General features: G+C 57.7%; 1 protein-coding gene, 1 long non-coding RNA gene and 1 pseudogene across 8 annotated transcripts in view; 1 reads left to right on the forward strand and 2 right to left on the reverse strand.

The window, feature by feature from the left end:
• The window catches only part of CCNK (cyclin K), a 30,263-nt gene extending 24,744 nt beyond the window's left edge, over positions 1–5,519 (forward strand). For all 6 annotated transcript variants that reach the window (XM_054240349.2, XM_078335729.1, XM_078335730.1 and 3 more), the window contains 2 exons: positions 1,150–1,221; positions 4,166–5,519. In XM_054240349.2, coding sequence (XP_054096324.1) covers positions 1,150–1,221; positions 4,166–4,791 — 698 coding nt within the window. In that variant the 3' untranslated portion in view covers positions 4,792–5,519. The remainder of the gene's footprint in view (positions 1–1,149; positions 1,222–4,165) is intronic.
• Positions 5,520–5,934: 415 nt separating this feature from the next.
• On the reverse strand, positions 5,935–9,125 carry LOC103795929 (uncharacterized; annotated as a pseudogene). Its single transcript, XR_623572.4, has one exon. The product of XR_623572.4 is annotated as an uncharacterized LOC103795929 (transcript).
• A 6,658-nt stretch (positions 9,126–15,783) lies between these two features.
• The window catches only part of LOC144577471 (uncharacterized), an 80,265-nt gene continuing 75,812 nt past the window's right edge, over positions 15,784–20,236 (reverse strand). Inside the window, exon 4 of the long non-coding RNA XR_013521524.1 lies at positions 15,784–15,809. This is a non-coding gene — a long non-coding RNA (uncharacterized LOC144577471). The remainder of the gene's footprint in view (positions 15,810–20,236) is intronic.

Below are 20,236 nucleotides of genomic sequence, written 5' to 3' on the forward strand. Positions count from 1 at the left end.
GCAAGGGAACTTAGGTAGAGTGGAGAATGGGCTACCTGTGGAAGCTCGCAGGTCTTTTGGAGGGAGGTAGCATTCAATTTGTTAACAGGATTCATGCATGATGGTTTAGCTGAGAACCTTCTTCAGTTAAAGCCTTGCTCATCTCTGTGCTTTTTCTCCCAAAGAAATCTCTGCCAGCACATTTTTCTTTATGACATGCTTAGTCATGTGAAGGAGTTGGAGTGGTTTCTAATCTTTTCTTTATGACATGCTTAGTCATGTGAAGAAGTTGGAGTGGTTTCTGATCTTTTCTTTATGACATGCTTAGTCATGTGAAGGAGTTGGAGTGGTTTCTGATCTTTTCTTCATGACATGCTTAGTCATGTGAAGGAGTTGGAGTGGTTTCTGATCTTTTCTTTATGACATGCTTAGTCATGGGAAGGAGCTGGAGTGGTTTCTGATCTTTATGACATGCTTAGTCATGTGAAGGAGTTGGAGTGGTTTCTGATCTTTTCTTTATGACATGCTTAGTCATGGGAAGGAGTTGGAGTGGTTTCTGATCTTTTCTTTATGACATGCTTAGTCATGGGAAGGAGTTGGAGTGGTTTCTGATCTTTATGACATGCTTAGTCATGTGAAGGAGTTGGAGTGGTTTCTGATCTTTTCTTTATGACATGCTTAGTCATGTGAAGGAGTTGGAGTGGTTTCTGATCTTTTCTTTATGACATGCTTAGTCATGTGAAGGAGTTGGAGTGGTTTCTGATCTTTATGACATGCTTAGTCATGTGAAGGAGTTGAGTGGTTTCTGATCTTTATGACATGCTTAGTCATGTGAAGGAGTTGAGTGGTTTCTAATCTTTATGACATGCTTAGTCATGTGAAGGAGTTGGAGTGGTTTCTGATCTTTTCTTTATGACATGCTTAGTCATGTGAAGGAGTTGGAGTGGTTTCTGATCTTTTATGACATGCTTAGTCATGGGAAGGAGTTGGAGTGGTTTCTGATCTTTTCTTTATGACATGCTTAGTCATGTGAAGGAGTTGGAGTGGTTTCTGATCTTTATGACATGCTTAGTCATGTGAAGGAGTTGGAGTGGTTTCTGATCTTTTCTTTATGACATGCTTAGTCATGGGAAGGAGTTGAGTCGTTTCTAATCTTTTCTTTTTTTGCAGAACCACCACCACCTAAAATTCCCAAGATTGAGACCACTCACCCACCATTGCCTCCAGCCCACCCACCTCCAGGTGAGCATCTGCTGAAGCACCTTGGCCAGCTGTGCACATTGCTGCTGAATGATGGACACAGCAGGTCCTGGGAGCTTAGAAAAGGGGGACTGTGGGGCCCAGATTTACAGCGTCAGCCATGGGCAGCAATCTTTGAAAAATTGTTCTCGGGCCGGGCACAATGGTTTATGTCTATGATCCCAGCACTTTGGGAGGCCAAGGCAGGAGGATCACCTGACCCTAGGAGTTCACGGTCAGCCTGGGCAACAAAGTGAGACCCTGTCCAAAAAATCAGCCAGGTGTGGTAGCACACGCCTATAGTCCCAACTACTCAGGAGGCTGACATGGGAAGATCACTTAAGCCCTGGGCAGTGGAGGCTACAGTGAGCTGTGATGGCACCACTGCACTCCAGCCTGGGTAAGGAGGAGACTCTGTCTTAAGAAAAAAAAACTTCTCATTTTCACCAGATAGTTTGAGAATGTTGTAAATTGTTAAGTATATCTGACTATTCTCGGATCTCTCACAACCAGAAATGCTAAACTACACATTGTATTAGAATCAGTTTTAGGAAAGAAAGCCAAACCCTGCCAGCTGAGCGTTTATCCAGATGGAGGCAGGGTTACTGTGGGTGCTAGGCTCCGGCCTCCCACACCTGCTTCCTGTCGGCAGGGTGTCGTCCTAGTGCATTTGGACGGAGAAGCAGTTGTACAGAGTAAATGAAAGAGTCAGAAGTTCTCCACAGGTGCGTGGCACGCCGGAAAGCCTCTCCAATCCCAGTGGAAATAGAGGAGAAAAGCTGGAAAGCAGATGGCATTCTTTGCTTGTGGCATTCCATTGACCATTTCAGAAGGTGAAGCACTAGAGAAGGCCGGAGTGACCTGTGCTTTCTTTCCGAAAGGTGGCTGATGCTCCGGAGGCTTCCGAGCCTCTGTCGGCTTCTCCCGCCTGCTGCACTCACTGTTGGTCGGTGCACGTGGCTCACACTGGGGCTCACAGCACCGTGTGTCCCTAACAGATGTGCCACAGACATTTCTGTTTCCACTCAATCATGATAGTGTTTCTGCGTTGGGAGGACAGAGGTATCATTTTCCACTTTGGGCCAAATCCCAAAACCCCCAATTCAATATGAACCTTGCTCATGGAGCATTTAGGAAGCACCTTGCCAGGTGCAGTTCCCCTGGTCCAAGTCTGGGGCTGCCCCTGCACTGAGGAGACAGACAGGCGGCTTGCTCGGGGAGGAGCTGCTGTGAAGGCCTCAGAGCTCTGCTCCCTCCCCCATTATAGCCGGCCGGGAGTAGGCCTGGGACTTGAGTGAGACCTGGGAGCCAGAGCCACTGCCTGGAGGCCATGGTGAAGAGAGCAGGGCCTGGAAGCCAAGGTGCCTCCGAAGGTGGAGGCAGCAAAGCTGGGCAGTAACGAAGGGAAGGAAGCGTAGCTCCTGGGAGGCCTAGGCTGAGGGAAGAAACATTCAAGTCAGCAGGGATGTTTAGGGGGCAGTTTGGTGGCCGTGTGTGGCACTTGGGTCAGGAGCAAGTGTGCAGAGAGGGAATGGGGTGCCAAAGGGAGACAGACCCCCACTTGCTGTTCTAGCTCAGTCACAAAGGACAAGGGCGGGCGCACTGGTGACTTGAAGATGTAGGCCTCGGGGTTGAGTGTTGGAAGAGTTGGCTTCTGCGAGGTGGAGGAGCAGGCCTGTGGGCGCAGGTGGCTGTGGAGTGACACAAAGGAAGCGTTAAAGGGTGTTGGCACTTTTCTGCACCTCTTTTTTAGTCAGCTTCCAGAACCCCAGGGCACCCGGCCCCAACCTGGAGCCGAAGCCAGTTCTCTAAGGTCAGGCATGTCTGACCTTCCGACCTGGTGGACTGGGGGGCACTGGTCTGCACAGGCGGGCCCCAGTGGCACACCTGTTGCTGACCTGAAATCCCGCTTATGCTCACTTTGACGAGATCAGACAGGCTGTGCACCAGTGTCCATGTCTACACAACCAGGACGCCATGCTGTGCCTCGCCCAGCCCAAGTGCTGGGGGAACAGAGGCCTCTGATGGTCTTTGCCCTCTTTGTGCTTTTCTCTGGAGCCATGTGTCCTTCTCATGTTGCTCCTATGGTTTGTCTCTTGGGCTGCCTTGGGAAAGGACACTCATTCTGTTTGGCTCTCTGTGGTGGGTGTATCAACATTTTTTTCCAGGGGTCTGATGGTGACCAATGGACCACAGGCCAAAACGTGTAGATAAGCCTTTGGTGGAAGTGGGCGTGAGAGCTCATGGGCTGGGAGGTGGCTCGGGAGGGGCCTGTGGCTGGTTCTGAGCACGGGTATCTCGGGAGTTCTCAACACCTGGTACCACCTGTCCCCGTTAACACACGCAGACACAGCACGCATGCACACACTCCTCTCAAGGAGACTGCTCCTGAGAGCATGCAGTGGGGTGTATGTAGCCCGTCTTGAGTAGAACCTCAATTGCTTCGTTGATGGATACATTGGGAGTGCCAGAGGCTTGTACAGAGTTGTTTTAATGCCATCAGTTCATTTGACTAATAACTCTGAGGCTCTCTGAAAAATGCCAGTGCTACAGACAGGAGTTCATTATGGTCCTGACTCCTGGGCTCAGATTCTGAAGGCAGAAACGGGCAGAAAAACAGAGCCCCCACGCTTGTTGCAGGAGGAAGAGGGGCCGGGGCCAGGGCACAAGGGGGCTTTGTGTGCTGCCGAGACTGCCTGTGGGTGGTGTGGTCAGGGCTGAGGGAAGGAAAACCCCAGGTCATCCCAGACAGAGCGGAGGGCCTTTTTGACAGATGGTGGTGAGATATCTGGTGGCATCAGGACATGGGGCATGGGCCCATGTGTTGGGCCACAGAGGTGGCAGCTGCTCCCTGCTCCTCTTTAAAGATGGCCCGAAGGGCCGGGAGGCACTGAAAGAGCAGCCGTTGCTGGCAGAGGCCAGGCACTGACGCATCTCTCTCCTGCAGACCGGAAGCCTCCCCTCGCTGCTGCCTTAGGTGAGGCTGAGCCACCAGGCCCTGTGGATGCCACTGACCTCCCCAAAGTCCAGATTCCTCCTCCGGCCCACCCGGCTCCTGTGCACCAGCCACCACCGCTGCCACACCGGCCCCCGCCCCCACCCCCCTCCAGCTACATAACCGGGATGTCCACCACCAGCTCCTATATGTCTGGAGAGGGCTACCAGAGCCTGCAGTCCATGATGAAGGCCGAGGGGCCCTCCTATGGTGCCCTGCCCCCCGCCTACGGCCCGCCTGCACACCTGCCCTACCACCCCCATGTCTACCCACCCAACCCACCTCCGCCACCTGTGCCTCCTCCCCCGGCCTCCTTCCCCCCACCTGCCATCCCACCTCCTACTCCTGGCTACCCCCCACCCCCACCCACCTATAACCCCAACTTCCCACCCCCACCCCCACGCCTGCCCCCTACCCACGCAGTCCCCCCTCACCCTCCTCCAGGCTTGGGCCTGCCACCAGCCAGCTACCCACCTCCTGCTGTGCCCCCTGGAGGACAGCCCCCTGTGCCCCCGCCCATTCCCCCACCGGGCATGCCTCCAGTTGGGGGGCTGGGGCGGGCAGCCTGGATGAGATAACGTGAGCCTCTTTTCTTTTTTTTTTTTTTTTTTAAAAAAAAAACAAGTTTTTGTAATCGACTTGCAGAGTAGTTGAAGTGGGGAAGCAGCAGGGTACCTTGTATAATGCGTGACCATTGCAGTATGGGAGGAATGGACCAGGCCCCTGGGATAGAATCGGGGTGGTCCTCATCTGGAGGACAGGGACAGCCAGCTTTCAGAGTAGCCTCATCAGTGCCCTTGCAGTCTGACCATGTGCACTCAGTTCAGCTCACGTCTGGGAGCCCTGCGCTGGGTTACTCTGTACTAGGGAAGATGCTAACCAGCCATATTGGCTCAATAAATAGTTTCGGTAAGGAGTTAGTTTCCTTCTAGAAATCAGTGCCTACTTTTCCTGGAAACTCAATTTTTAATAGTCCAATTCCATCTGAAGTCAAGCTGTTGTCATTTTCATTCAATAACGTTCTCTCCCATGACACCCAGAAGGGTCAGAGGAACCACATTTTCATTTATAGATGTTTATTAAAATTGTTTCGAAGGGGTTGCCTGTTGGATGGCTTTTTTCTCTTTCCTCCAGGGAGAAGGGGAGAAATGTATTTGGAAAGTAATGTATGTTTACATCTATTTGCAAATTCCTGTACATAGAGATATATTTTTTAAGTGTCAATGCAACAACATACTGTGAATTCCATCTTGGTTACAAATGAGACTCCTTCAGTCAGTTATCCAAATAAAAGCAGTTCTGAAACTATCCCTTTCTTTGTTACGGGTGGAAGGTGGGGCTGCAGGCCTTTGCAGTCCCTGGGTTACAGAATCTGCAGAAGGCCGTTTCCTCCTTCCGGACCCTGGGGATCCAGGAGAGGCCTGGCCAGAGAGCCAACCCCAGTGTCTCCCAAGGCACTCTGGGTGGATCGGCACAGCTGCCTGCCAAGCCAGCCTGCCTGTCCCGTGCCTGCCTTGGTGCATAGAATACGTGTTCTGAAGTCAGACACAGGCTTGGGTTTGAAACCAACCCACCTGTGATGACGGAGGCAGTTGGAGGAGCAGCAGCCTCACCATCTACCCTGAGGGACCCCGAATGAACCCCCATCTGAGGTGCTTGAGGGGCCGTGGCCCATCTCTGGCCCTGCCCCCCACGACAGAAACACACTGAGCAGCCAGCCAGGAGGCGCACAAAGAGGCCTTTATTTATCTAGCTCAAAGTATACACTATCACAATCTTGTTACTCCTTTTACTAAAATAGTTCAAATCAGTGTTTTTACCACACTATCAAAAAGTTCTATTTATTCTTGTCTCCCACATCAGAGTGGTTGGCTAGAAGGTAGAAACAGGCCGGGAGTCACAGGCTCCCAGCTCTACACCGTGCCAGGGCAGGAAAGGGTGGCTCCGGGTCTCACGGTGGCACCTTCTACAGAAAATAGACGTAGCTGCCGGGCCCAGGACAGAAAGCAGATGTTCCAGTCCATCTCCGAAAAGCAGCACAAATACTCCCCCACAGTATGAAAAATAAACACCTCTACCACTCTGCAGTCATGCACTTTGTTTTCCTTAAGAAAAAAAAAAAATCAGTAGTATGTATCTTGTTTCCTCAAGTTTCAAGAAAAAAAAATGAAAGGTCACTTTTTTCTCTTTAAACACTGGTGTGTAGCTAGTAACTTGGATAAGAAGGTGCCCCCCTACAAAACGTGCTCAGCATGTTCTGGGCCAGGATGGGCCTGGCCGCCTGGCTGAGGCGAGAAAGGAGACCACCCGTCACGGTGGACACTGAAGCCAGGTGCCAGTGCTGCGGCCAGCTTCACCATCAAGAATCTGAGCCTTTGAAATGGAAAGGGGGCATCTGAAAGGGCACCCCCACTGGGGGCTTTCAGAGCTAGTAGTCACCCTGAGCTGCAGCATCCCCAGGATTCCCCGTGGGAGGCCCCGTCTGACCCTCTTTCCGCCCACAGTGCTCTGCAACTGCCACCTGTACTCAGGCATATGGTGTCGCTACTGCTGGCCTTTAAAATCAGCTGTTGAGATGTGACTGCCACTGACAGTTCTGTCCTGGAAAGCCATCCCAGTGCCATGTTGGCTCAGGGGCACCAGCTCTGTGCTGTCTCCGTAACAGGCAGGAGGGTTCTCAGAGCAATGTTCCACTGATCCCTGGACGCCACTGCAGCATTAAGGACAGGGTCCGTCCCCTTGAGGGGAAAGGTGGCTTCCAGGCTGTTCTCTGGACCTGTTTGCAGGAGATCCACAGGTACCAGGAGCCCATACTTATTGCTTATTTCAGTGGTGGCCAAGCCAACCTGACCCAACGTGATGCACACAGGTTCCCAGACTTGGCTCCCACTCAAAATTGACTCACACTCCTTGGGCTGCTCTGCTCTTCATTAGACTCCAAGACCCAGAAGGGCCTCTGCCCAGCTGCCCACGTGGGCAAGAATCACTGGGTACCATGACCAGCAGGTGTTCACCTAACTTCATATGTACACCCCTAGTGACCGGGAGAGCACCACCTGACCGAGGGACCCTCCTTCCCAAAGAGCCTCCTGGTGACAGCCACAGCAGGAGCGCCACACCATCCATCACCAGCACCCACTCACTTCCCCCTGGGCTAATATGGGGGGCGTGAGCTTTCCCCTGAGAGCAAACGGGCAGCGACAACTGCTCAGAATGAATCCACCAGCTAGGGAGAGGGACAGGGCAGCCACCTCCCTCCTGCCTGCGTCCCCACCTCAGGCCTGCCGGAGACCTGCTGGGTAGGAAGACAGCCTCTCTGGGGTCTTCAGGTGGGGCTCTGAACACCCTTGAAAGAGCAAAGGAGTCAGACGAGGACCTGGTGAGGTCCTGGACTCATAAGCCAGGGCTGCTCACAGCAGCATGCGGATGTGGGGAGTGGCCTGTCCCCGCTGCAGCTCTAGGATGTCACCTGTCATGTGCCACATCACTTACCCCACTAGGCCTTATTTTCCTCACATGCAAAATTTTCTATTGCACTTTACAGTTTATACATGGTCATTTACACAAAGAGCTCACTTGATCCCCAGAAATCCTGTGAGGAGGGCCTTATGCTGCCCATTTTACAGCTGAGGACACAGGCTCAGAGCGGGGACACCAACTGTCCGCCCGAAGCAAGGATGGCAAGGCAGCAGAACTCGGCTCCGCCTGGCCCGCCCTTGGCCTCCCCAGCAGGTCGGCCAGCGGCTCACACACCCCCAGTGAGGACTCCTGCCCTGTGGCACTGGATGGCCTGGAGCCATAAGCAAGGCTGAAAGGAACCTCAGAGACCTACGTTTCCACCAGGGGCCCAGAGAGGCTGCGTGAACTGCTAAAGGTCACACAAGCCAGGACCAGGTCAGACCTCCTCCTTCCCAAAAAGAGCAGAACTCTCACCTGCAACCCAGACAGCTCTGTCCACAGGGACCTAAGGTGCAGCCAGTCCCTGGGGGAGGCCACAGCCAACCAGAGCCCCAGCTGAGGCCTAGCACTGCCCACCAGGAGAATCCCATGTGGCTGAGCCCAGAAGCTCTCCCCAGGGCCTTCGTCATGTAAACCACAGAAAGGGGCATGCCTCAGGCGTGGGGCAGGAGGAACCCAAAAAGGGGGTGGCCTGGAGAGAGTGATGGGGGACACTGCAGAGACTGTGTGCGTTGGGGGACAGGGTGGCGGGGGACACTGCAGAGACTGTGTTGGGGGAGGGGGGTGACCTCCAAAAGCAAGAAGCAGCTGGCACTGGGTGGCTGGGGATGGATCCCCAGGCGTGAGGGGACCCTGAGCTCCAGGGCTGAGGGTCACAGAAAGGGCCCAGGGCAGCCTCCAGCCAGCCACAGACACAGGGAGCAGCCTTGTCCAGTGCCAGGGAGTCAGTGCTGGGTGGGCCTGGGGTCAGGCCACAGCAGATGGGCGAGAAGGGCTGCCACCTGCAGCAAGACCCAGGTAGTGGTGGTCTCCGTCCAGTGTGGGTGGCAGACAGGAGAAGAGGGTTTGATGAGTGGCCCCTCCATCCCAGGAGGGACACAGGAGCCTGGACAGTCCCTGGGCTGGATCTCAGAAGCAGCCTGCGGCCTCTTGCTCATGGAGCTCAAGGCCCGGGTCCCAGAGGGAGTGAGGCATCCAGGCCGATCTGCCGTAGCTACGGTCGCAGCATCTCGTCTTCTCAGGTTGCTGGTGTGTGAGGCGGGAGATGGTGGCCTGGGCCGGTGCATCGGACCTGTGGCAGCTGGGCCAGGGTGGGCAGCGTCCTATGTACAATTCACCACAGAGAAAGAAGACGGGCTCGGCCGGAGGTCCTGCATTGGCTGGGGCCTTAAACTCCCCCGGGGACCCCCAGTGGGGCCAGTCCACGTCCACAGAAGACTGGCCCTACAAAGGCCCCTTGAACTGGTTCCCAGACAGGTGCTGCCGTATGGAGGGTTTGGAGCTGGCTGCGTCTCCCAGCTTTCTCCAGACGACCTGTGGAAGGGAGCAAGATGTGAGGGGGCTTGCCCCACGTCCACGCGCCAGCTGTGCACACCTGCTGCCTCATCACTGCAGAACTGCCCGTGTCCTCAGAGCCATGAGGCCGGGAGGGACACAGAGGCCACTGCAGGCCCAGAGATACTCACACTAGGTTTTTGCACGCCACCCTCACTATCAGGCCTTGCAACTGTCCAGCAGGGTCCACGGGCCCCACCAGGTGATATCAGGGAGGGGCTGCACAGTTCAGAGCTCCCATCCCGCCCCTATAAGCCCTGGGTTCAGACCCTATGAAACCCCTTCCCGATGGCTCCTGCCAGCACCCAAGGAGACCACCGATGGTGCCCAGCTGAGTGGGGCACTGGGCTCTCCTGGGTGGCCCAAGCCTGGTAGGCCGGAAGGTTCCAACCGGACCTCCTGCTCTGAGCACCAGCTGCCCAGCCAGCAGCCACAGGCGGCACCAGCAAGCTGGGAGGCCCAGGGGCCAGACACCCAGGAACATCTGGGGCAAACAAGACCGGTCCCAGGGATTAGGGGGCTAAGGCTCTATCCGGAACCCCCAGCACGGCACTACTGGGGAGGGCGGATCTGCAGACTAGGGGCCTTCTGGGAGGGGCAGGGGGCAGCGAGGTGATGACTGGCCGGGGCTCCCAGTGCCTCCAAGGCCTCCCCACAGCTGTCCAAAGCCACCCTGTTGTGGCTGAGCATTCGAGAAATGGAGTCCCACTCAGGGAAGGGTGTGGCCATGCTGGGTGGCCCCGGGTGCCCTCCCAGTGCCTGTCCGCGGCCCCCAACCCAGAAGCCTCACGTTGCACATCTCGCGAACGATGGCCTTCTCCTTCTCACTCAGGTCCTCCTCGCAGCTGTCCTGGAGCTGCCGGTCCAGGTTCTCATGCACCTCCAGGACCTAAAGGAAACAGGCCTCAGGGTCAGGGTCAGAGGCCACCGGCAGACCTTGGGCAAGTCACCTGGTCCCTGAGCCTCAGCCTCCCCACTGCAAACCAAAGCTGTGGGGACCCTGGGTACAAGCGTGGAAAACACTGAGGGTCAGGTCATCTCCTCAGCCTGCTCACGCTGTGGATGCCCAAGGGAAGCAGCTCGTGGCTGGGCCACCTGCAGGGAGGGAGACAGGCAGGGCAGGGATGACCCTGACAGGTGGACTCACTCCAACCCAGGGCCTGCTGGAGATGAGTGGGCACTCACAACGTGGAGGGGGTGGGAGTATGTGTGGGCATGTCTGTGCACACGTGTGAGATGTCATGGGGCCCGGGAGTGGGGACTGTGCTCAGGTGTACACAGCCTGGAGAAACCGGAGCCCATCGGACCTGCACCTGCAGAGGCTGGGCCTGGGAGACCTGAGCTTAGTTCCATCCCCTCCCCTGCCCCTAACTCTCTGGCTTAGTGGGACGCCTGCCATCCCAACCCCAGGCCTCAGTCTTGCTAGCTGCAGTGGCTCAGGTGTGGCAGACAGGTGACACACTTAAAGACTGCCACCTCTGAGTTCTGCCCTCACAGTTCTCCAGGCAGCCATGGTCACCCAGCCACCCATACACAGATGAAACCCCCCACCCCTGCCACTTGGATGCCCCCAGGTACAAAGGTCCCACAGTCCCATGGCACACCCAGCATCTGGGGCTCCTGAGGGAGCGGGTCGTGGCCCTCACCTTCATGGCATGCACGACAGCCTCCGGCTTCTGTCCTGCAGGGCTGTAGCTGGCAGAGGAGGGTGAGGGCAGCTCAGGTACAGGGCAGGCTGGGCCCTGGGGGAGGGAATCACACATCTCAGCTCACCCTGGCTGGCTCCCATGTGGTGGCCACAAGCACCACCAGTGGCTCAAGAAAGCACTGATTCTCAGGGGCCAGGGGCCAGGTGGGAGGAAAAGGGGACGGGGTGAGGCAGAGGAGGCAGGTGTGAGCACGGAGCCCCAAGGAGCCCACAGCCCCACCTGCCAGTCCCAGCCACCAGGTCTTCTGCAGATAAAATGGTCCCTGACAGCACAGAGGCAAAAGGGGTGGTCCAGGGTCCACCCACACCTCTTGGGCTCCCCTACAGCCTCCCACAGATAAGACCTAGCACCTGTTCTGCAGGGAAAGCAAGTTCAGCCCAGGAAGGGAAAGGGACCCTAATCGCAGCAAGACCAGGAAGGTCTGGACTCAACCGTGGCACCTGAATCCAAAGTCCCTTCCCCTTTCTACCCTGGTGCCCCTGTGGGCAAGGCCAGCTCCACTCTGAGCACCCCGAGACCCAGCCTCCCCGCTGCTACCTCCCAGCCCTGTGGGATGAATTGGCCACCAGGTGCCCGGCTCCCACATCAGGCCTTGGGGAGGGGACCCAGCCTCTGTCAGACAATGCATGTCTACCCAGGAGCAGGCGGTCCCACCCCCAGCTTCCTGCCTGCAAGGATCCATGCGGCTGGGAAGCCAAGCGCAGGGCTTCTGCTTCTGGCTGCAGTGGGGACCAAGGGGGACCAACAGGAACTGGGAGGTCACCAGATGCTGGGACAGGCTTAGGGGAAACTTACAAGTGCCCAAAACCAGACAGAAATCCCTCAGTGGTGCCCTGTGGGCAGGGAGGGAACAGGAAGTGGGCTTTCCATTAGTCTTCAAGGCTCCCCACTCTGGCAATCCTTGGGCCGACCCTGGCAGCTAAGTCTGCTGCCCTCTCTGTAAATGGGGCCTGGATGACACCTCCCAACAGCCTCACAGGCTCAGGGAGCTGGACTGGAATCTCGCCTGCCCAGGCCCGCATTAGGGGCCACCTAACACTGCAGGGCTGGGCTCTGCCACCCTCAGGGCTGGGAACTTCCTGCAGGCCTGGCAGCTGACCCCTGGGGCCTTCCCCGCCCACCCTGGCCTGGACCTGCTCCCAGGGCTCCGCAGGCTGACCTGCTCCTGCTTCCAGTCGGACACCAGTCCCCACCCCTGGGGCTAGGGGGCCTGGGAGCTGCCACCTCCGGAGGCCCCCCTAGAGCACTGGAGTCTTGGAAAGCATCACTGAGTTGGGCCCAACCCATGCTGAGCCTCAGTTTCCTTGTCTGGACAATAGAAAGTGTTCTCTGCCGCAGGGTGTGTGCAAACTCCTAACTCCAGCCTAGGCTGTCAGGTCTCTGTGGTGTGGGGACCCAACAGGGATGCTGGGGGTTCCCCCTAGGGCAGCACAAGGGGGTGGTGCCCCAACCTGACACAGAAGGTGGCACTCCCCAAGCCAGCCAGCAGGGGGCGCCAGACACACGCACACGGCCCTGGGAGACCTGGGCACCGGCACCTGCCTGCACCTTCCCCTACAGAACACAGTCCATGTGCCAGCCGGCCCCTGGCACCTCTGGCCTTATGTCCCCATCTGCATCAGACTCCTGGGCTGCCTGTCCTGTTACAGCCCCCAGATCCAGGAGGCTGGGATTCCTGCAGCACAGGCAGGAGGGAAGCCAGGAATGTAGGGGTGGGGCGGCATAAGCTGCCCCTCTCCTGCCTGCCTCACTGGGCAGTGGTGGGTGCCAGCAAGGGCGTGGCCTGGGATGGTGAAAGTGACACCAGAAGTAGACAAAGTCCCAGTGTTACCTCCAGGGCATTCCCAGGGTGCAGGGGCCCCTTCTGCACTAGAACTAAGCCCCCTTGGGTCACACACACCTCCCACTGACTAGGTGCCCACTTAGGGTGGTAGTGCCCACTGAGGGCTTGCTACACTGCTCCAGGCAGGCACTATCTTTCTATACATCCAAACATGCCCACTGTTTTTTTTTTGAGACAGAATCTCCCTCTGTCACCCAGGCTGAAGTGCAGTGGCACAATCTCAGCTCACCTGCAGCCTCGACCTCCCAGTCTCAAGCAATCTTCCCACCTCAGCCTCCAGTGCAGCTTGGACCACAGGTGCACACCACCATGCCCAGCTAATTTTTGTATTTTTTGTAGAAACGGGGTTTCATCAGGCTGGTCTTGAACTCCTGGACTCAAGCAATCCTACCTTGGTTTCCCAAAGTGCTGGCCTACGTGCCCACTTTACAGACGAAGAGAGTGAGGCTAAGAGAATGGCTTGCCCAAGACCAAACAGCTTATAAACAATGGGGCTGGGCCTTGAACCCAAGTCTGTGGGACTCTGGAGCTGGTGCCCAAAATGAGGATACCAGCATGCACCAGAGAGAACTGAAAATATATCCACAAAATACCTGTCCCCAAATGCTCAGAACACCATTCATGCAAGCCCGACGTGAAAACAATGCAAATGTGCGGCCAGGAATGAAGAAGTGCTCTGACCATACGACCGGACGGTGTTCAGCCGTGAAAAAGCAATGAGACCAACACAGGGTACCTGTGGATGGACCCTGAGAACAAGATCCGGAGTGAAAGAAGCCAGACACAGAAGGCCGCACGTCATGCGATTCCATTTATATGAAATATCCAGGATAGGCAAATCCATGGAGACAGAAAGCACCAACCAACTGGTGGCTGGAGGAGGGGGGATGGGTGTGACTGCCAGTGGGTACAGGGTACCTTTCCGGGGTGATGAAAATGTTCTATTGTGGGTGTCCTCCCACCTCCCAGCCTCCACGGGGGGCCAGCCTGGGCACCTGCCCTGACAGCCAGCGGTTGGAGGGTAGGGGCAGCAGTGGGCAGTGAGGGGGTACGCACCCCACAGAGTCACCTGCTTTACCCAGGGACCCTCTCTGGCATGCCTTCGAGATGCCCACGAGCTACAGGGAGCCTTAAAGGAGACCTGCCCGGGTCTGGAAGGGCCCAAGTCCCAGGCACTGTCTGAACCCAGAGAGGGCCCTCCCCGGACAATCACCTCACTCTCCCCAGGGGTCCGAGTGACAAACTTGGGCTCTCCAGGGCCCAGCAAGGGCCCAGTGCCCTGTGACTCCACGAGGCCCGGCCCCTGGGCTGCTAGCCCTGGCCCCTCCACGGCAGCTTCTGCAGCTTTCGTGGCAGCCCCTCCCACAAGACACCTTGAACCTCAATAATCACTCTTGGGGACCTTTCCACCAACCACCCCTGATCCTGCCCCCTGCACCTCAGTTTATAACCCGGCCTCCCAGCCTCATGGAGCAGAGACCCTTGCACCACCCCACGAGGGCCCCTGACCTCTAGGCACACACAGACACCAATACACACTCACCATAGGGGCTGACCAACTACCCCACCCCTATGGCCCTCACTTCCTCCTCTCCAAAGTGGGGGACAGCCCCTCATGCACAGGGCCATATAGAGGAAAAAAGGAGGTAAGGGGCAAGAAGGCCCCCCGCCAAGGCTGCCTCCTCCAGGAAGCCTCCCCGAATACTCCAGAACTCTGACAGCGTATTATCAGCACTGTGAGGCCCTGAGGCTGGGCCCATGCACGGGGTGTGCTCTCCAAGGCCTGCAGGAGAACAGTGTCTGGCAGGCCCAGTGCACGTGACAGCTGTGGTTGCACAGAACTTCCCAACCTGCAGGCCGCACGGAGGACTGCGGGATGCCACACGGAGGACTGCTGGTCACAGCACTGAGTCACTGCGAGCTGCTCTAACTCCCTCCCAGGAACTGAATGCATTGGAGGCCCAGGGCGTGAAGGCTAAGGAGCCGGCCCTGTGGGGGCATCACTTGGCTTTTCAGAGCTCTTCATCCTGAAGCATTAGAGCCTCGTTCAGCCACAGGACTCCTGGATAAATACTTGGAATATCGGCCGTTGGCAAGCTTTGCTGCCTGCACAGGCTCAACAGCTGCACTCCTGGAGAAAGTGGAAGAGCTGCGAGAGAGATGGCAGAGCCAGCTGCCGGCACTGAGGTCTCGCCAGCACTGAGATCTCGCCAGCTCTGCAGGGGGGACTGAGGTCAGCCTTGCGTGCGAGGGGTGAAGGGGAGAGAGGAGGAAGGGGCGCAGCTGCTACGGCCGCACACACTGCCCAAGAAGCACCTCCACACACGGCTCTGCAAGCGCCACAAGGACAGCATTAGCGACTCGCCCGCCAGGGCTCCCCCAGGCGGAAGCCCCACAACAAGGTGAGGCCCTCATGAGAGGAGGGCAAGTAGACCTGGACTCCCACTGCTTCCCGCCGCCATCACATCTATCCATGGGGCCCAGCCCCAAGCTAGGGTCCACTTCCCGGGAGCCGTCCCGTTCCCTCCAGGGCAGGTCAGCCAGGTAGGGGTAGAGGATCCAGTTGGTTATTTCGTAGCAGAATCCACAAACCTGAGCCCCAAGCTCCAGGGCCAGCTGGGCACCCTCTCCCTGCTGTGGCCAAGGAGTGGCACAGGCTAACCAGCTGCTCAGAGGGGCAGTGGCTGGGCAGGGGCAGCCCTGCGCATGTGGCCTCTGGACACTGCCCCGCACCTCCTGCGTGTCACCCTACTTGGGGCTCCACCTCTTAACTGCCACGCTGAGCAGGACACAGGGACACAGGGCCTCAGGCTGGGGCTGAAGTCAGACACCCAGATCCTCATTCCCCCAGGCAGGTCACTGGCCCACCTGAGCCTCAGCCCCTCATCCGGAACACGTGGGCTTCTTTGGGGCACACACTCACGTTCTGCAGGGAGTCCTGGTAGGAGGGTGGCAGGGACGCGAGCTGGGACTCCGAGTGGTAGGGCGAGAAGCCTTTCCGTAGCGTGCGGAATTCTCCAGAGCCTGCCTGCTGCAGGGGAGAGAGGAAAAGGGGTTAGATGGAGGGCTAGGCTGAGTTGGCCAAGGGCCCTGGGCATGGCTCCTCATGCCAGCAGGGTCTGCTCAAAGGCACAGCCTCAGAGGACCCCTCTACCCTCCCCTCCACACCCCTGATCCTTCCCCACAGCCGGGATCAATAGATCTCCACTCTCCCCAGCTCAAATCTCAGCAATTCACTCTCCAATGTGGACTTCATAAACAGGTGTTGGACAGCTGCATAAACAGAATGAATGAATGAAGGAGCCAGTGAGAGCGAGAGAGGAGAGCACTCTCCCGCCCCTAGGCCCACACTGGCTCCTCCACTCTGACATCCTGCCCTTGGGTCCCCGCACAGATGGCACCGTTCACAGGCCTGGGCCAGCCACCTGCAGCACCCAGGGCCACAACCACAGGCAAGGCCTGCCACCTCCCACGGCTCGGGACTCTAGGGAGGCTCTGCCCAGGCTGCCTCTGCCTTGGACAGGGAGCTCCTGAAGCAGGTCCTGGGTGCAGCCTCTGAATCCCTAAAAACTCATGTAAGCTGGGGTCATAAACTACTGCCCTGCACACAGGAGGGAGGGAGGGAGGGAGGCTTGGCCTTAGCCCTTGGCTCAAGAGCAAAGCAAACACCCCCAACCCCCAGGAGCTGGGGCTGGGAGCTGGGACCAGGAGCCAGGAAGAACAGGTCCCATGAAACTTCTCATTGTATGAAGGTCAGTCCCGCAGTGACCCTCCCCTGGCCCAGCCCAGCAGAAGGCCTTTCTTTCTGTATCACAAAGGGGTTTGGGGCGTTTCTGGCCCAAACAGCCTTTTCTATTTCAAAGGAGAGAAAAGGGCTGCGCAGATAAAGCCAGCGGAATGTCCCATAAATCAGCAGGCTGTAGAGTTACCCAAACAAACTTTGGGGGCAGAGGAGGCCCATGCTGGGGCTGGGCTGGGGCAGGGGCGGGGAGGGTGGGACAGGCTGCAGCCATGTCTGGGTACCAGTTCCACTCAGCAGCCCCTCGGCCGGGCTGTGAAAGACCCCCCGACATACCCCTCTTGCCTCCCTCAAAAGCTGGACCTGGCCCTGCACTTCTCACAAGCCCCAGCCTCACTAAGGCCAGCTCTGTGTTCTCCCAGCCCCATCAGAGCCCTGGCCAGGCCCCCACCCGGGCTGGGAGGTCTCAAGAGCTTGGCTCAAGGGCCAGCAAACAGCTCCCACAGAGGCCTGCAGAGCTAAGGCAGGAGAGCAGGGATCCAGGCAGTCTCTCCCTCATTAAATCGCCCTCACCCCCCAGAAACCTGTCAGCCAGGGCAGGCAGGCACTGGAGGCTGGGGCTGCTTCCTGGGTCCCCGGGAGGACCTAGGTGTGGTCCTAGGTCAGGGAGGGCACAGGGGAGAGGGAAGTGGAAACCAACCTTCCTGCAGGCCCCCAAAGTGTGCTGGGTTTTACATGCCCCAGGTGAGCATAGAAAAGGGGTCTCAGCGCAAAGAAAGCCTTGGACACAGCCTTGAACCATCAAACGGGACTGCCACACCCCTGACCACGGCATTAGCCCTGGCTGACCCTGCGGAGGTTCACCAGAGGCACTCACAGCCCCCAGCTGGGGGTCAGATCCAGGAAAGCCCCCCACCCACCCACAAGGTACCAAAAAGAGGAAGAGGCCCAGTACTCGCTCACCCTCTCCCAATGTGAGTGACCTGTCCTCACTAGAGCCACTCATGCTTCCCTGGGTCACCTCTCCTGAGGGAGGTACCCTAGCTCCACTTAAGGGCAAAAATTCCAAGCCACCTGATTTTCTTGTAAGAGAGTTAAGTTACAAAATCCTCTCCAATGGAGAATCCATTCTAAGCAGGCACACACTCTGAATGTGTGCACTAACACACACACACAGTGACTCCTCTGGGCCACAGAGCCCTGCCCTGCCCTGCCTGGCATCCAGATTCTGTTTGGACTCAGGCGTCCCTTCCTCCATATCCTCTCTGGCCCTCAACCAATGGGCTCCCACGTGCTGTTACTGAAAACGTGGGTTTGTGCTGCCATCCCCTCCCCTCCCCCAGATAATTTCCCTGGGAGGAGGCGTGTGTGCGTGGGCACGAGGGAGGGTTTTAATTAGCTGCACACAATTCGCAATTCCCACCCTTGCCTTCGGTGAGCCTCTATAAACATTTGCATGTCCATAGAACTTTATTAGCAAGCCACAAAGCCAGGCAGGAAACACGCACAATCTCTCATTAAGGGGCAATGTGACCAATGACGCATCAAATGAGTAACCATTATTGCACTTAAATCCAAATTAAAAATCCTTCTATGAGCCACGTCGCTCCCTTTGCAGAATGAGACTCCCTAGGATTTCACAGAGGAGCAGAAGCAGGAACTGAAATCACCTGCTGGGCTTGGTCTGCACAAAGAGAAGAAGAGCTCACAGCTAAGGAAGGCGCTGGCCCTTTTGGGCAGGTGGGAGCAGGGAGGGAAGGGTCCACTGCCACTCTCCAGAAACACCCACCTGCCCAGAGTCCCCCTCAAGTAGCACCCTCAGGACCCAGGGAGAAGGGATCTTAACATACAGAGCTGCCCACTTAGAGGTGGAACGAGATTTCCAGGACCCTAACGTGGCAGGGCCCAGCCCTGCAAACACTCAGCGTGGCCCCTTCCACCCCAGCCTGGACCAATCCCCATCACCCACTTCTAGGGCTTCCAGAGGGCAGCACGAGTGTCCTGGACCAGGGAGGAAGAGACCCAGGTCGCAGGGACCCCTTTTCCACCGGGGCCCGGAGTTCAGGCCACCACCGGCCTGTATCCAAGGCCTTCACTGCAACACTGCCCGACTCGGGGGCCCGGTGGGGGCTCACTGGGGAAACTCCAGTTGTCCTGCCGCCCTCTCCGGGCCTCTGCGTTGCCCCCAGCCTCCTCCACAGCAGGCGCACCCAGTCCTTCACCTTCCAGACTCCCCAGGAATTCCTGCATGCAAAGTTGCAGGGGGCCTATGTGGGGCCACCCCTAGGGTGCACTGTCAGGGGGTACTGAACGGAAGAGGATGGGACATGGAGACAGAGCCCGACCCCACGCCTGCCCACCTGAGGCTGCTTGTTTGGGAGGGAAGTGTCGGGGCGCTGCGGGCAGGAAGCCCCATTCAGGGCTCTGCTCTAGGGAGCTGCCCTCACCCTGCTTCCTGCTCCCAAAGAGCCCTCAAATGTGCCTTCTGCTGCATCGGTTATATGTCCAAGAGACACACACAGAACACCTCCTGTGTGCCAGGTGTAGTACTGTGCCGCCTCAGGGAGGCAGCAGCAGAAGGGGAGTGAGGGCTGGAGGTGGGGGGGAGGTGGAGGCAGGCACCAAAGGGAGGGTGCCCTGTGTCCCCACATGGGCAGTCTGCCTGCAAGTGACCGCTTGGACCACCAGACTCAGAGCCCCAGGCTGACTGGCATGGAATGCCCTAGGAAGGAGTCTCCTTGGAGGGACCATCCGGCACGGCTCCGGACCAGTCTCTTAGTGCTCAGTGCAGGATGGGTGGGCGCCTAACAGGGCACTGGGCACCTACGGGGCTCTTCCTTCCTCAGGGCCCTCCAGGATGCCTGACAGGTGTGCATGGGCCCTTGGCACTGTGTGGCACAGCACAGCTCGGCTCAACTGGGCAGCCAGGTGCAGCCAGGGTCAGAACCACCATGAACGGCAATGTGGCCACATCCCTACCCCGCTCCCAAATGTAGGTCACGCCAATGACTGTGTGTGACTTAGGAAACACTGCAGGGCTCAGGAAGAGGAGCCCAGCACAGGCCTCCCTCAGCCCAGACTCTCCTGGGTCAGGTGCCCTCCTGCTTCTGGCCCATGGGGGCTCCAGGGGGTCTGTCACAGAGGCCAGTTTTACCGAAGCTGAAGAGCTAGAAGGTGCCGTCTGCAGGGAGGAGCCTACGTCCACCCTCAGAGCGATGGGAACCTGGGCAGGAAAAAGCCACATGCACCCAGGCCCCATGCAGCTCCTGCAGGTACTAACAGTGCCTCTTCCCTGAATGTGTGCTGAGATGGTCTCCAGGGCCCTGTGATCACCCTGCAGCCCCCAGGCTGGGACAGGGGCCAGGCTGGAGGACAGGGAGCTGGAGAGAGCAGTTTGAATTTCCCGCCGATCCCGGTCCCACAGATGAGCCATCATCCCAGGGGCTACAGAGGCAAGAGGTAAGACCCAGGGGCAAGGCCAGGGCTCAGTGACCACCCCATCCCCAAGATCTGGCAACCTCCCTCCATGAAGAGGAAGCACTGTGAGAGCTCCCAAGGTTGGTCAATGACACCTAATCCATGGTCTGGGTGCTGAATAATAAACCCAGGGCCTGAGTGCCCTGTCAGGCTGTGCCACCCAGGATGTGCCACCCCGGAAGTGCTGGAAGATGGCACACCCTGAGCTGGCTGGGCTGGGGGACCCACCTGGAAGCAGAGGC

The sequence above is a fragment of the Callithrix jacchus genome, chromosome 8 (genome assembly GCF_049354715.1).
Source record: "Callithrix jacchus isolate 240 chromosome 8, calJac240_pri, whole genome shotgun sequence".
Taxonomy (NCBI): domain Eukaryota; kingdom Metazoa; phylum Chordata; class Mammalia; order Primates; family Cebidae; genus Callithrix; species Callithrix jacchus.